General features: G+C 35.6%; 1 protein-coding gene across 4 annotated transcripts; it reads right to left on the reverse strand.

Moving 5' to 3' along the window:
* Nucleotides 1-1,163: 1,163 nt before the first annotated feature.
* sh3d21 (SH3 domain containing 21) lies at nucleotides 1,164-16,540 on the reverse strand. Of its 4 annotated transcripts, XM_079895160.1 has the most exons (17): nucleotides 16,279-16,540; nucleotides 15,199-15,356; nucleotides 15,036-15,093; nucleotides 12,697-12,809; nucleotides 12,057-12,147; nucleotides 11,477-11,538; nucleotides 10,968-11,013; nucleotides 10,497-10,591; nucleotides 9,584-9,682; nucleotides 9,102-9,153; nucleotides 6,848-6,910; nucleotides 5,995-6,118; nucleotides 5,029-5,242; nucleotides 3,740-3,808; nucleotides 2,705-2,886; nucleotides 2,139-2,202; nucleotides 1,164-1,741 (listed from the first exon to the last, which is right to left on the reverse strand). In XM_079895160.1, exons 1-17 carry the CDS (start codon nucleotides 16,280-16,282, stop codon nucleotides 1,712-1,714), a joined length of 1,524 nt encoding a protein of 507 aa, XP_079751286.1. In that variant the 5' UTR covers nucleotides 16,283-16,540; the 3' UTR covers nucleotides 1,164-1,711. The 4 variants fall into 4 exon arrangements, with proteins under 4 accessions (XP_079751286.1, XP_079751288.1, XP_079751287.1 ...); XM_079895162.1 differs by lacking the exon at nucleotides 3,740-3,808 and having other exon boundaries at nucleotides 16,279-16,462; XM_079895161.1 differs by lacking the exon at nucleotides 6,848-6,910 and having other exon boundaries at nucleotides 16,279-16,365.
* Between the last annotated feature and the right edge of the window lie 535 nt (nucleotides 16,541-17,075).

Raw genomic sequence — 17,075 nt, forward strand, 5'->3', positions numbered from 1 at the left:
CCAAAAAACATCCTGCTCAACATGGGTCATGCTCTCATGATCTCAAGAAACAGGGTTATAGGAATCAGAAGAAGCAGTTTAAAACAATCAAGGGTTCATTTTCCAATCAGTCATTTACAATAAGTGTATCATATAGGCCTATATGAATATATATGGGTAATACATATCAAATGGTATAATTGCACACCTGATTATTCAGATCTTCATATGTAATTACAATAAATTTCAGGGCTGTTTTGGCATTACCATCAGTCCATCTACAAATAGCGCTTTTTATGTCATAAAAAAAGTGCTAAATAGGCCAAAATCAATGTTTTATGGACATCGTGTCTTTCACATTCAAGTTATATATTTGCTCACCAAGTGGCTGTTATTGTATTATTGTTTAATTTCCACTTCCAGTTCATTTTGATTTAAATATTGAGCTTTACATGCATCAAAATCAAAACCCAAACAATTAAACCAAAGCGTAACAATAACTCTTGCGAAGAACCGGATGCTATAATATTTCTAATGAAACAACTTCTGTTATTGTTTACATTTATGAAGTACATTCTGATATAAAGATGTTATGAAGATATTTAAACTTGTGAACTGCTAATATGACACATAACATGTATAGAACCCATATAACATTAAGGACAAGCCCGAAAAAAAAGGGAAAGAATGTGAGTATATCTTGATTGACGTTACTATGTCATCACAGCAACTGAACTATTCTATTTGGAATTAGTCTGTCTGTCATTAAAAAAATAGTCCATTCCCAATGATTAGTCAGACTATGAAGATCTAATGTATTCCACATGGTTTCCAGATGCTGTTGTCTGTCTGAAGGGACACTAAACCAGCCTCAGTCTCATGCTGATTCTCCACGAAGGGAAATGGACTTTCAGATTCTGTTAGTGACAAAGTCTCCAAGTCTATTCATGCCATTCACAAAGCAACTTTTAAATAGCATTTGGAGTGTTATAATATGTCAAAATTGACCTGGAGCCAATTGAATTGTCTTGTCTTTTTCCATTAGACCACTGGGGTTATGGAACTTTTTTTTTTATCTAGGAATATTTGATTACTTTATGTTTAAGTTTGCTTGCATTTAGATACCAGATCTGTATTTGTATGTCATTGATATCTTCCACTCCTGAAATAAAGCCATCTTGTTTCATAGTCTTAACACAGATAAAACTTTAATGTCGTTGCATTCAAAAAATACATCAACTCATGTTTATATTTTAAGTCTCTGACTTAATCAGGTTTGGAGCAAAGACATTTGACCATCATCAGTGGAATTATTTATTGATTTATTTTCTACAGAATACCACAAAACAGAAACATATTATTAATAGAATGTGTATTAATACGTTAAAATATGGCCTAGTTTAACCGTGAATATTTTATATTTACACATTTCAAAATGCACATATATATGTTTAAAAAAAACAAGTGGAGAGGACTCCCAAAACCAAATGAGCTGATAAGCAGTATATGAAAAACGAAACGTCTTTTTGTAGTTCTGCTCCCTGAATGGAGCTCAGCCTTCTGGTCCACTGGATTAGGAATTATTCAAGTTGCAAATGCTGGATTTCCATATCTGTCCGCACATTTTTACATTCCCTCAACACTCCATCATTGTCTTTCTGTAGCCTTTATCTCCATGTCCCAAAGAAGGATCACTTGGGGATTGTGAAATACTCCTGGTGTTCAATGGACACTATTTTTTCCTCAGAGCCTCCACTTCATCCTATAAATATAAAAATATTGATTAATAAGTTGTACTTAGCATTAAAGGTGAGACTATATTTAAATTCGACAGTGTAAAATTTACTGGTAAACAATCTGCATCAGGGTAGAAGAGATAGATAGTACATTTTTTATTCATTTTTTTAACTTCCAGATATATATTTGGCTATTTTTAAGGTCGTTTATGGATAAAATAGGAATCCTTATGACTACGGTTACGTGATGCAGATGATTTGTCAGTTCTATCATGTTGAAGAGGTTGTATTTTTAACTCACTGCTGCTCTCTTGAGGATTAAGACAGTATTTATTTGACTGGATTTATTTCAGGTTTTTTTTTTTTACAAGATATGAGACTTTATTATCTTCTCAGAATAGACTCAAATCTCACAACACTCACCTGTAATCTCATCCGTTTTTCGGACTCGTTCTTCAGTTCATCTTTAAGGTCATTTATGTCTCTCCTGGTGAGGGAAAGCAAAGAGGAATATTGCAATAAAAGAAATGTGTGATATGTGACCCTGGATCACAAAACCAGTCATAAGTCGGACGGGTATATTTGTGGCAATAGCCAACAATACATTGTATGGGTCAAAATTATAATTTTTTCTTTTATGCCGAAAATCATTAGGATATTAAGTAAAGATCATTTTCCATGAAGATATTTTATAAATTTCCTACCGTAAATATATAAAACATTTATTTTTGTGAGTAAATGTAGAACTTTAAAGGAGATTTTCGCAATGTTTAGATTTTCTTGCACCCTCAGATTCCAGATTTTCAAATAGTTGTATCTCGGCCAAATATTGTCCTATCCTAACAATCCATACATAAATGGAAAGCTTATTTATTCAGTTTTCAGATGATGTATAAATCTCAATTTCAAAAAATTGACCCATGTGACTGGTTTTGTAGTCCAGGGTCACATATGATCATTCAGGGGTGGTAGTCGGGGTTTATACTCACTCGTGCTGTGCTTTGTGGAGATCCAGTGACATACGGAGATCTTTGAGTTCTATCAGCACAGAGGCCAGTGATGCAGTCTCCTCCTGAACCCCAGCTTTGCTTTCAGTCTGTGTCTTGGGTGGTGAAGTGCTCTTAGTTCCCTGGTCTGTCTTGGCGGGAGGAGCTGACTGAGGCTCTGTAACCTGTGAACAAATACCAGCAGCTGAGCAACTGAGGGATGAAGAGGGATATAAATCCTAGGACAATATGTTAACAAATGGCTGTACATCACAGTGCAAAAGTTTGTGGTCAGTACTTTTTTTTTTAATAAATAAATACTTTTATTCAGGAAAGAGGTATTAAATTGATCAAAAGTGACCCAAAAAAAATATTTTTCAAATAAATCCTGAGCTTTTAAACTTTCCATTCATCAAATATTCAACTGTTTTGACAAAATTATTAAGCAGCACAAATGTTCTTAACGTTGATAATAATATGAAATGTTTCTTGAGAAAATGATTTCTGAAGGATCATGTGACACTGAAGACTGAAGTAATGATGCTGAAAATACAGCTTTGCATCACAGGAATAAATTACATTCTAAATACATTTAAATAGAAACCACATTTTAAATTGTAATAATATTTCACAATATTACTGTTTTACTGCATTATGTTTGATCAAATAAATCCAGTCTTGGTTAGCATTAGAGACTTCATTCAGAAACATCTTACCAACCTCAAACTTTTAAACGGTGGTTTATATCAGACGTTTAAGGAGATGTTTTATAGACAAAAATAATTCCATAACGTAATATTAATTTTTTTCAACCTTTGGTAACACTTTAGAACAACTTTCAATAGGCCCTTAAAGCATTATATAATACTTTACAGATCAATAGTTCATGTGCATTCAAATATGAATATTTATGATAATATTATAGACCGATATGAATTACAATTTCTTATATTTGAAGGTACATGAGGTAATCTGATCTGTGAAGCATTATATAATGTTATATTATTATTGAAAGTTATCGTAAAGAGTTATCCAAACCTCTGGAATATTTTGTAGTAATCCATCTTTCTCTCCTGAAGTTTGATTGTGGTCAGGTTCATCTGGAACCTTTATGAAAAACAGATGTTATTTGGATTATTTATCAAGACATTAGACTGAATATTTTAACTTGTTATTTAAAAAGAATGATTATAAAATGTAATTATTATATATATAATCATGATTAATTCTTGTAATTGATTGACAGCCCTAATTTTTGATTTTCCTCATTTTTATTATCATTCTCATTGGCTTGAGTGCCGCATCTTAAGCTTTGAAAACCACAAGTTTAATTAACATTTTTTAGGCTTGATTCATTCAGTTTGTTTTCATCTCTTAAAGTCCCCCTGTGGTGAAAATCAAGTTTTTAATGCTGTTTATAGGTCTCTGTAGTGTTTTAAAATATGCTTTAAGACAAACCATGTGCAAATTCATGTCAACACCATTGCTGAGTATTTTCTCCTTAAAACGGCAGTGAACCAAAACTCAGTCAGCTTTGAAAATGCAGTTGTTCTCTACGTCACAAATATGTTGTAACCAATCCCATCAACAAGCAGGGCGGGCTTTAGCATATCATTAGCAATACATTTAGCAATATAGCAGGTGAATTATGTATATGATTTATATTACGATGTTATGATGAACTATATGCCTTTCTCCACTGACATTCTAAGTTGTTCAAAGCGTTTCTAAAGATGATGATTTTTAGAAGGCAGTTGGCTGACTCTGAAATGGCGAATGGGAACATGGTTTGTGTAACATTAGCAACATATTATTAGCTGTTTGATAACGCAGTCAAGCCAAAGTCTAGTCATATTAATTACCGTTATGTGTCTGTCGTTGTATATAGAGAGCAATACATAAAACGCATTACCATTCTGACACATCGACTTATAGACGACCCTGTGTAATTCACTCTTCTGAATCAGTTTCTGGTTCAAACATATATGGCTGAATTAAACAAGTTTTTCCACTTGCCATTGTGTAGTGCTTACTAAAGTAATGTTGACCGAGTGTATCAGGTATTTACAATGGTGTGATTGAGTGAAGGCAGAGACCAATTTGCATATTCATGGCTCCGCGAATAAGGGTGTAGTTACATTCAAGCTATTTTAAGGCATGAAGAAATTATTTTCACAGGAAATGTTTAAATATGTCATCATGGTGTTCAAAGATGAGTTTTAAGGGATAAAATGATTGACTACAGGGGGACTTTAAACTAAAAGCCAATCAACTTGAATCCTGAAGCGTTTATGAGTGTCACGTCTGTGCCTTTGTGTTAAGCTCACTTGTGCGACAGTGGCGAGGGCTGTTGGTGGTCTTCTCTGTGGAGGTTTGGCTCTGTTGGCCGTGGGATGGCTCAGTTTCTCTGAGGACACGTCTACACCGTCAAACTGGTCAGGTGTCTTATCTTTAACATCCTTAGTGTCTTTAACCTCTTTCTGTACTGGCGAGGTAGGGGGCTGTTGTCTCGGTGAGACAGCTTGTGGCTCTTCAACATTTCTAAGAAGGGGAAAAAATGCATTATGCATATTACACACATACAATATATTAAAATTCCAAACAGGTTTGTGTGTGTGTGTGTGTGTGTGTGTGTGTGTGTGTGTGTGTGTGTGTGTGTGTGTGTGTGTGTGTGTGTGTGTGTGTGTGTGTGTGTGTGTGTGTGTGTGTGTGTGTGTGTGTGTTTAAGCGCATTGGCTTAAGAGAGTGAGGTCATTAAATGTTTGCAGAAGAGGTGCGTCTTCAGCTGCTTCTAAATTTGTCTAATGTGTCAATAAAGGTTTACGAGCTTTTTCAAACAACACATTGCTTTGATTTCTTTTGGAAAACATAAGATTTACTGTTAAATGCTTGTAATTTCTTAGTTTGTGCATGCAATTCTGTCAGAATGACAGTTCTTTCTGTAAGCTCTGCCTTGAGCACATGGCAGTTTATGTTTTTTATATGCTCACTTAGAAAAACAGGAAACAGGCAGTTTGACTTTGTTTAGTCCCTCAGCAACTCATTCAATTTCCATCGCTCTTTACAAGACTGAACATTCACAGGCCCTTTAGAATAACACATAATGCTAAATGACTATCTGATGAGGGGGAATTCAGTCCCCGAGGAAAATAATGTTGACCGATGGAAGGGGATTTTATGTTTTTATTTGTTTCAGATTCCTTTTACATTTGGTGTTACTTGTGATGAGAGTCTCATGAAAAGCACCACAGAAGGTTGTATGCTCTAACATGATTTGCTAAGGCATTACTTACTTTGGTGCTAGTTTTATGGGCTTCTCTTTGGTGGGTGGTGGAGGAACAGGTGGTTTGTGTAGACCAGGCAACTTGATTTTACCAGGTGGGTCACTTCGAAAGTCTTTAGTGTCTGGTTTCTCACCTGTGTGCAAAGACAAGAGATAAATACCATCAATACAGCAGTGCTTAAGTGAAGTAATAAATGTTAGACATGTAATATAAATAAATATTTCATAAAAATTAAGTAGTTTTAGGGTGTGTTCACAGTAACATTTGTAGTTCGGTTCTCGGCTCATTTGGTCCAGACTAAGAGTGAAAACGATACATTTAGTCCTGGTTCACTTAGCGTTCACACTGTCATTTTTAACACTGAACCTAAAGATTAAAAAAAGGCTTTTATGACGCATGTTTTGTGACAGAACTTATTGGACATCCAAAACAATGATGTGTGCTGGATTAAATGTGTAGATATTTTTACAAGAACTCACAAAAAGCTTCGAAAATAGTCAAAACAGCTCCAGGAATTTCTCCGTTGTGGAAAATAATCTGCTGCAAGAAGACAAGGTTCCGATGCCTGTGTCAGACTGTAATGGTTTAACATCGTAACTATGACGAGAAGAACCATTCTGTCCTTTTTAGAGTTTGAGACCCACCTTTTGAGAGGTCTCGGTCCGCTAGTTTGGTGCGCAAAGGGGTTCGGATGGCAGTGTTCACATTTATTCAAATTAACTGCAATTACAGAGCAATCGCACCGGAGTTCGTTTTAATCTAACCAAACCTGCCAAATGTGAACACACCCTTAGATGTAAATTTACTCCAGAATAAGACCGATGTTATACTTTTAAAGGTTATTTATAGGTTGAATTATTACTTTTAGTCTCTGTCTTTGGTTTCATATCTGAGCTGTTCTGGTCCATCACTGGCATCTGATTCCCTGAGATATAAGAAGATACAAGAATTATTCGTTTTTTCCATCAATGCAACAAACAAATGCAACAAACATATGTAAATGTCATTGTTGCTTCTTCGTCTTCTCAAAGTTAATGGAAGCCAAATGTTGGCGTTCCCTCCCATAAATAAAAAAGCCCAAGGCACTTGTGTGAGATATAATATAAAAAAGGCATTATCAAGATGTTAGATTAATTGGTCACCCGGATGAAGGCTCTGCTGCATTGTGTAGGTTGTGGATTTTAATATAAAAGCCCAATTTTAATAAAGCCTTTTTAATAACACACCCCACACGAGAGGACAGTTTGCTGGATGGACTGCCAGAAGGCCAGCCAGAACCCTTAAATCTATTTTTGCAACCATTCTCTTTACACACTTTAAAATTAAAATCACAAAATAAACATCACTTTGAAGCACTCTCACAACTAAACAGGACACATGCTGGAGGTCTCAGTGGCATGAGAACTTGTAACTTTCCCTGACAAATGAGCATTTGTTTCCTGTGGCTACACAAAAAAAATTCTCATGGGTTTCCTGAATAAACCAGAATGGCTTTAAGCATTAACTGTGTCCTACAATATAGACCAGATCTCTGTCCTAATTCAGAATTAGTCTTGTGCAGTCAAAATAAAAGACATTAAAGTCTGATCTAAGTCAAAATCAAATGGTTGTAATTATTTTGAGTAAACATCCTCTCTCATCACATCCCATCGACCACTATGACAAGATCTTTTCTTTTTAAACCAAATCTTCAATAAAACACTATTAAAAAACCCATTCTATGACTTATGTGATTGCAAAGTCGTAAAACAAGGACAAGTGATATAACTGCAAATGCATCTGGAGAAGAAAAAAATCCAAGAACTAAAAATACAAAAGAATAAATACAGTCTATACATACCCTGTCAGTTTTTCAACATCACAACACTATGTTCTTATGGAAATGAAGGCGTATAAATAGAGAGCAGAGGGGTGCTCTGGTCACATGACATCTCCTCATGGCCTACAACAACTTCCTGTCACAGCCCCACACAGCTGCATCAGTGTTTCTTAGAGCGGTTTGTGGTGGCGTGTTATGAGTAAGAAAGTCAGATTCAGCCAAGAACAGAGATTTTTGCACCACATTTCCAGGCTTTTAACATCACTTTAACACTGTCAAAGAGACAATTCCGCAGCAAAAAAACATGATCATCCTGGGGGAAATGACAGAAAGTTTCACGCTTGAGAGCAAAACAAAACGTGAGATGAGCAAAGAGCCTACTTCCTGTCCTAGAAATGAGTTGTCAATAACAGGTGCAGAAACTGCATTTTAAAGTTTGTAGTTTCCATCAGAGAGTTTTTGTGATCTACCAAACATAAGCTAACTTGTTAATTCCTCAGAAAAAAAAATATATATATTTTAAAAATAATATCATATAGCATAAGTTCATAGAACGAACATAGATGAAAAACATACAGTAGCTATTCAGTTGTCTTTATTTGAGCATGCTGTGAAAATAATAATAGCAATAAAAGTAAAAAACTGAACTTGAACTTCCTCTAGTTAAGACTAAGTGATATCTAATAAGGATTGTGTCTCATTTCAAATAAGGGAAGTATGTGACTACTGTGGGTTAGACAATGACGACATATCCTTCATTAAAACCATAACTCAAGAGTCATTGTGTATATTTACCACTAATGAATTCCAGCTTTACTGACATTCAAGTATTTTTGTCCTTTGATAACATATATTCCTATTTGATGAAGACATCTGAGTTGTTATAAAGACACAAAACAGTTTATAAATTCAAATTCTGTTTATCAAGCTTAGCATATGCCTATATACTATTTTATAGTATATAACTTTGAATGGACTTTTGTATATTGATTTACCGATACTATAATAAAGATGGACAAAAACAATATTTTCACATAACAAAAAGTCTCCCCATGTAGGATACCAACCAGCAAACTTTCGATTCAACCATTTAAAAAAATGACAGTAACAAGTGCTTCAAAGACGGCCTGACATGTGCCACTATGTTTTCCATCTAATTAAACTTGTTCACACACACACACCTATAATCTCTTAATGCAACTATTTCTAGCAACATTTCCAGCAACTGTACGTTCGATATAATCTGAAGAATCTTGTCGAACCAGCCCTGCCGCTATGACAGGTGCTGATGTCTTACCTGATTTTTTCTGAGAGCCAAGTCTCACCGGTGTCTGGCCTGCATTCCCAGTCTGCGTAGGAAACGAGAAATTGTCAACCAGATATGGATTAGTCCTTTTGAGCAGGTTAATGCTCACACTCTTTTCATGTAGGAAGAATCAAGTCACTGTTTTTAGTGTTCCTCTCCTCTAATGGAAACCTCTGAGTCAATCTCTTTTAATAAGCCCAAAGTAACAGGAAGAAAATACTGTCATGTATAGACCACAGTTAGCTGTCTTGTGTATCAAGGCATTAAAAACAGATTTATAACCTCCAGTACGTTCCACCTTAAAACAAACCAAACTATTTGTAAACTAGAATGAATATCCTTGCCGTTAAATCGGTTTTCTGAGCCAGCGCATTAGTAAAAGCCCAGAGCAGTGTTGACAAAAGGGAGACTCCCATTCTCTAATAGTACACAAATGGGCCAATCATGAGAACATTTCTCTGTCCCACACTCACATGAAGAGCATCCCTTGGGATCACCATGACGAAGTTATCAGGAAAAAAGCCCCTGTATCCGTTGAGTTCCCCCTCCCACCAGCCTTCGTCCTCAGTGGCCTGCAGGGAAAAGAAAAAGAAGTGAAAAACATAAAGCTGACTCGCTGAGCAGGAAAAGATACTAACTTGTATGGGGTATAAACAAACAAATTAGGACGTTGTCAGTTATGAATACACATATGATATCACTCCATTCTCTTTTTGTTTCATATACGCACTACCTAGAAAAGTTTGGGTTCAACAAAATATTTTTTTCAAATAAATTTATATTTGTATTCAGCAAGGATGCATTACATTAATCAAAAGTGACATTACAGACATTTATAATGTAGATTTCCATTTTAAATAAACACTTTTCTTTTGAACTTTCTATTCATCAAAGAATCCTGAAAAATATTAAGCAGCACCAAATCAGGATATTAGAATGATTTCTGAAGGATCATGTGACACTGAAGACTGGAGTAATGGCTGATGTTAATTCAGCTATGCGATCACATGAATAAATTACGTTTTTAAATATATCCAAATAGAAAAATATTTCACAATATTACTGTTTTTATTGTATTTTTGATCTAATAAATGTAACCTTAAAAAAGCATTAAAAATAATAATAATCATGTAATAAGTGAGATATTGTACAGCCATGTGGTCATATGCGGTCAAAATACACCCCTTCAGAATGATACAAAATACAATGATGAATTTTGTGTTGGCATACTGATCACCTTGTCAGGGTTTATTATTTTGCTGTAATCATCAGCTGACTGTACATTATCCTTTACATACAAAGCAGGTGAGCGACATTGTTTTTCTTTCGAAAACACACTGTGTGTTGTATAAATAGACAGTAGTCTGTTGGTCACCAATGACACACCTTGCTGATAATAGTTATGACGTCTCCCTTCTTCAGGTTCAACTCGTCTTCGGCAACAGCCGTGTAGTCGAACATGGCCCGACAACATTCTTTTACTGTGGAGGAATTAAACATGTATTCAGTGACCTCAAATTTACTGCAGTTGTGATTAAACTTATTAGCAAATTTTCCATAATGGATTTGCTCTGGCAGGTTTGGTGGGTGAATCTAAAAAGCACATGTTCAAAGCACTGCTCTTCTGGTGTCAAACTCTTAGGGAAGTCCTTTAAGAATAGATCTTTTCATTCACTGATAACTGCAATAGCATTGTCTTAAGATTCTATGTGCTTTCTTTGTCACTGTTTATTATAGGAATAGTGTTACTCTGTTCTCTTCAAGTTGAAGAGTGCAACCTCAAGCTCCAGCTAAACAGCATTTTAATTATTCAACAAAAATCAACTGTATGGTATGGCATGTTTTTAGACTTCTCACCGATTGATGTTTTCCTCCGTAAACTTGGTCTCTGTTGTCCCTTTCCCTGTTAGAAAAAAGTAATATCATAATATATAAATAATAATATAATAGAATTATATTATTAATTAGTGCTGTCAAACCGATTAATCACATCTTACATAAAAGTTTGTTTACATAATGTGTGTATATATATATATATATATATATATATATATAAATATATATATATATCTGTGTATATACTGTATATATAGATACACACACATATTTATATACACATATATGTGGATATGTAAATATACATAGACACACACACACGTATATATATATATATATATATATATATATATATACACACACACATATATATATTATGTAAACACAAACTTTTGTTAGATGCGATTAATTGATCTGACAGCACTATTGTTATTGTTAATATAATATAATATAATATAATATAATATAATATAATATAATATAATATAATATAATATAATATAATATAATATAATATAATATATATTCACTTCTTTATTGAAGACATCTTCAGAGAGTTTAGGCCTGGCTTTGGCTTCAGTTATCTTGCCATCTGCAAACATTAAGAGGGTTCAGAAAGACAGTAGCAAACATTCACACAGAACGCATATTTGTTTTGAAAAACAAAAATGGACAAAAAAGATAAGATATTTTCAGCATTTAGTCATTGTTCTAGGCTACTGATAAACTTTGGATGCTGTTATTTCCATTTGCCAACATGAGGACCAGAGGTGCCAGTAAAAGTTAAGAGCCAATTGTGATGATGGGTAACAAGAATAAAACAATAAGAGACATCAGTCAAACCTGAGGCCAACTAAAACCAATAAAAATTGGATGTGTCTGACAGAAACACTCTTCAGGAAGCATGAGTGGATTTTTACTATATACAAAAGATTTCTTGAGCCTATACTGCGAGATCCATCACAAAAATAGGATGGCCAAGCAACAGTTTGCTCTGTCTTTGTCCCAAATATTACAGAGGACACTGTATCAATTGCAGCTATAAGACGATGCTCATTATGTGAAAGAAATGCAAATCCTTACAGCTTGAGTTTTAGTGTACAAGCTCACCTTTTGAAGGGACAAAAATTTCCTTCACAAAATTGGACGGAAAGGCTCCTATTTGGTTATTTTTCTTTCCCATCCACCATCCATCTTCAATCTACCAGACAAACAAGAATGCAGATTAATTTGTATTAAAAAAGAAACAGGACTGTTACATCATTGATTTCACACATATTTACTTATTTGTTAAGCAGTCATGTGAAAAGTGAAATGATGTACTGTCAGACAGCCATTATCTCTCACACACACACACACACACACACACACACACACACACACACACACACACACACACACACACACACCTTCAGGATGATACAATATATATATTTTTTTTTATGTAGGTGCTCTGATCATATTGTCAGGGTTTATTATTTTGCTGTAATGACAGACTGTCTTTACATACAAATCAATTGAGCTAACATAATAATTTGAAAAGGAGCAGTGTGAACATTCTATCCAAAGAAAAATAATACAGATTTGGAAAGACTTTTTTTTATTATTATTATTTTGATTTAATATTCCATTACGTTAACATGATGAGACTACCACTTCAGCAAGTATGTAGTAAAACATGCTACACGAAACCATCCACGTAAAATCTACTTTGCTCTAGTTGAGTTTATAGAAATGGGGTTTAATATACCTCTCTGATAATCTCGATGGTCTCTCCGACAACCAGCTCCAGCTCGTCCTCGTGCAGGGAAATGTAGGGAAAAGCCACCTCGCATTTCCTCGTCTGTACCTTTGGTTTCTTCGCTGGAGAATTTAAGAAAGTGGAAAACATATGGAACATGTCAGTATGTTCAGATGTGAGAACAAACTAAACAGAACTGGACTAGACTGCAAAAAGCACTTCTAGCTTTCACTTTTACAAGTAGCCCTACTTCACTTTTATGACAAGCACTGTTTTATGGCGGATATAGGGCAGCACTAGCCTATGGATTTTGGGGAGTATAATTTGAGACCGGATGTGGAGGCACAAACCCTTTCATTAGCCTACTTATTTTAGTCTGCCAAGTTGAGATTCTTTGGACAACTTCAGACACTTCGAAAGAAAAAGTTTTTGAATCTGACTGCCACTGAAAAACTCATATTCATCTATCACAGATCTGGATATTTACGAGTCTTTATTCTTGTTGGGGACTTTGATTTATCCAAGTTAATTAAAAAGATTCGCTCACCTTCTGCTGTTTATGTCAGGAGGTGTTGACAAGTGAGTGTTCTAACAGGTGTGTGTGCGAGTGAGAGAGGTATGACTTGGAGATGCGCTGAGCAGACCTATCGGTGAATTATATCAAAGTATCGCGAGAGCGGTACTTTGATGTCATACACCAATCCTCTGCGTCGCTTTACACATGATTGAATCACTGACTCAACCGATTCGTTCAGAAATACTACTGACTTCTAGCCTGGGTTTCCCCATACTGCCTTGAGCAGCGCGATTTTATTCACGCTGCAAGGTAGTCTGGACACCATGGACTAATTTTTCCCCTGAAATAGGGAACCAATCACAGAACGGGGAGGGAGCAGGAAGACGATGACGAAGTATATGCGACACACCGAAGCAGTTTGTTTATCTATGGATCCAACATGACAGACGTAAAAATATATGCATATTTTTAGGAACACATCTACAAAAATATGCCTGTATTTCAAGTTGATAAAATAATTTAAAATCCACATCAGTTTATTTGTGCCGACGCGCCACGCCCTCCCAGGATCTATAACGTTACCAAGGCTACTTCCACTTTTAAAAATGCATCACAACCGCGCGCGCGCGTTCTGCTTGCAGTCGTCGAGATAGATGCTGAGGAGTTGAAGAAAAGAATAGCTAGTGGAGATTGTAAAGTTGTCGACAATACGTCATCAAAAATCAAGTCTAGTGTGTGGGAGAAATTTGGAGTTATCTGAAGAAAATATTGTGAAAGGCTTTGCTGCAAACATTTTCGTGTTGGATAGCCGCAAATGTGGAACTTCATCCCTGAGGAAGCACGCAGATAACTGGTAACAAAGCAGCTCTATCGAACGGTATTTTTCATATTTAACACTGTTAAGTAACTTATGTGTGGTGTGCAGGGTGTGTTTGAACCCAAAATTGTCAGATGTAGGCTAGACGAAATTGCGTGGCATATAGTGGTGTAGCCGCGTCTGTTCGATTTGTGTGGTAACGTTAGCCATGTTCTTCATGTATCGGCCTTTTGACAGCTTCGGCTATAATGGTCGTGTAATAACTTCTGTATGACCTGGCAATAAAAATGTTTGTAAGTGTGTCTATAATGTGATAGTCTAAACTGATTTTATTTCGGGTGCGGGTCGGGTGTCGGTTCTATTTTAAGCGGGTCGGTGCAGATTTTTATTAGTGCTGCTGTTGGAAAACGGGTCGGGTGCGGATTTACAAAATCGGACCCGTGCAGGACTCTCTGGTGTACACATAAATCTGACCCATCGTCGTCTTCTTCGTTGAATATCTGTCGCTCTACATACGTCATCTGGTATAATTTGAAATGATTGGCTATGAGCTGCGTACAGGCGCATTTGATAGACATTCGTAGCGCCCAATAAACGGCTCTGGGCATTCGTAAACCACGCCTCAAATACGAGAAAATGTACATGTGGTTTCCAGACCACGTCTCAAAGAGAAAGTGGTCTGACGTTAGCCAGGCTAACTGACTTCTCAATATTTTCATGACTTTTATCAAAATATAGAAAACGTACAACATTTGTAATCTGTGTCATTTTAATTAGTGGTAAATTCAGGGTGATTTTTGCCATTAAGATGACTTGGAAAAAGTGTCCCAATCAACATGAATTCACCCCTATGGTCTTCAGCGTCATAATTCTAAAACCCCCATCTTGTTCAGTATCACTTCGAGCATATTTCAGCATTCAGATTCAAATGAGACTTGCAAATGATTGATTCGTTCACTTAAAAGATTAATTCACTAACAAAATACTGTTATTTAACTTATAATGGAGACTTACATTTCCTCAAGCTTCTTGGTTCTCTGTTGCTGTCCCCTATTAGGTAAACAGGCACTTCCTGTGGGTAGAGAAGAGCTATTTTGAATATATGTATAGGAACTAGGGGAGCCATGGCAAGGCTTAAACATAACCGCATGGAAACAATGTTCTAATAGATCCAGACCTTGACGAAGTTGCCAGGGAACATGCCTCTCTTTCCTCTCAGATCTCCCTCCAGCCATCCTTCTTCTTTGGCCTTTGAGACATTCTTTACCACATCCCCTACACACACCGTTAACTCATCTGGCATCGTCGCCTCAAAGTCTAGAAGCACAAGCACCTCTAGAATGGACAAAAGAAAGGTGAAGCCATTAGGAGTTAGTAGATTGGAGTGTTTTATACAATATTTTGGCTTGTAAATTATGTTATCAGCTAACCTATAAGTATCTATAACACATTTTAACATATTTATATCTATTCCAAACATTTTCCTTTAAAATCAATGCAAAAATCTAGGACAGATAGGATTGTTGCATTTTGTCAATCACCAGTAAGCCTTATATTTAATGAAATACCCTACAGATAAATGCGTCTAATTATGTGAAGGCATGAAAAAACATGCCAAAGAGATGTTCCTTTCAAGTGCAATACTGGAGCTGGACATCCATGAGCAATGTGTTTCAACAGGCCTACAGGTATGCAAGTTGAACCTGAGTGACTTGAACTCAGGAATGTATATCAGTAAAAAGAGCCCTGCGCATGATTCACAATGGCATTGCATACATCTGATTTCCTGTAAGAAACCCTTTGTGTGATTGGTCAGTCTGAATCTCAAGTCTCAATGACAGGCAGTTTATGGTCCGGTAAACTCATAAAAACAGCCTTTAAATGAGATTAGTGTCTGCACATTTAATAACATAAAGTTTAAGTTTATAAGTTTATTTACCATATAATGTAAATTGAAATATATATAATATAGTGTAACATGAAAATACACACAGAGTAAATTAGTGAATAATTAAATACACTCATTTTGTACATCCATCCATCCATAAATGTTAGTAATAATATTAAAATATTAAATATAGATGAAAAAAGCAGCTCATTCTAAACCATTGATCACTTATTGCAAAATTATATTACACTTGTTATATTACATTTCCCATTCATTTTGGCAACCGTTTACATAACCCAAATATCACAAACATGACAACTTGGCAAATCACAACAACAAATGATTTTAAAACAAGGCTTAAAAACTCACCCATGGCTCCTTTTAAAGCTGTGCTCAGAGCACCAAGTCAGACAATGTAGATTCTGTTCAGCTCTCAAAGTGTCACGGAATCCCTGTGAATTACTCAATCCAAATACAGCGAAGGCTTTCTAGGACCTCCTTCTTTCTAGTCAAACATTAGCATTGTTGAAGAAAACAAAATTCCCACCTAGTCAAGACACGTTATACAATGTGAGTGAGAGAGAGAGAGATAAAAGAGTGTGTAACAGGTGAGACAGGTTTGTATTGGTATGAGCCTCCTGGTGTCATGTGTCACAGCAAACATTACTGACAGTAGGTGTTCTCACCTAGAAGGAATTCAAGGAAAAACCCTATGTTTAAATATAACTGTGATTATATGAGTGTAATCTTTGTAATAAGAGTGTGTCTATTTTTTTATTGCACTTTTATTGAACAGCAGATATATAATTGTACTTTGACAATAGTGCTTTTATTTAGAGCCTGTCAGGCCAGTTTACGCAGATATAATAAAGCATTTTTAAAAGACCATTCAAATAGGTGTAGTTCACAATATGACTGAATTATAATATGGTGAATAGGATTAGGATTTTCTTGGTCTAAAAAAAAAAAAAATCCTAGTTGTCACGTTTTTTGTTTGTTCAGGTTTAGTTTGTTTTTGACCTGTTCATGTCTGTTTCTAGATTACTTTTGACTGTGTTCAGTTCATGTGTCCCTGTGTGTCTGTATTCCTATCACCTGGTCATCTATTATCTCGTTAGTATTGTCAGCTGTGACTCGTTTCTTTGATTAGTCCCAACCCTGTGTAT

This window comes from Squalius cephalus, assembly GCF_949319135.1.
Source record: "Squalius cephalus genome assembly, chromosome: 15".
Taxonomy (NCBI): domain Eukaryota; kingdom Metazoa; phylum Chordata; class Actinopteri; order Cypriniformes; family Leuciscidae; genus Squalius; species Squalius cephalus.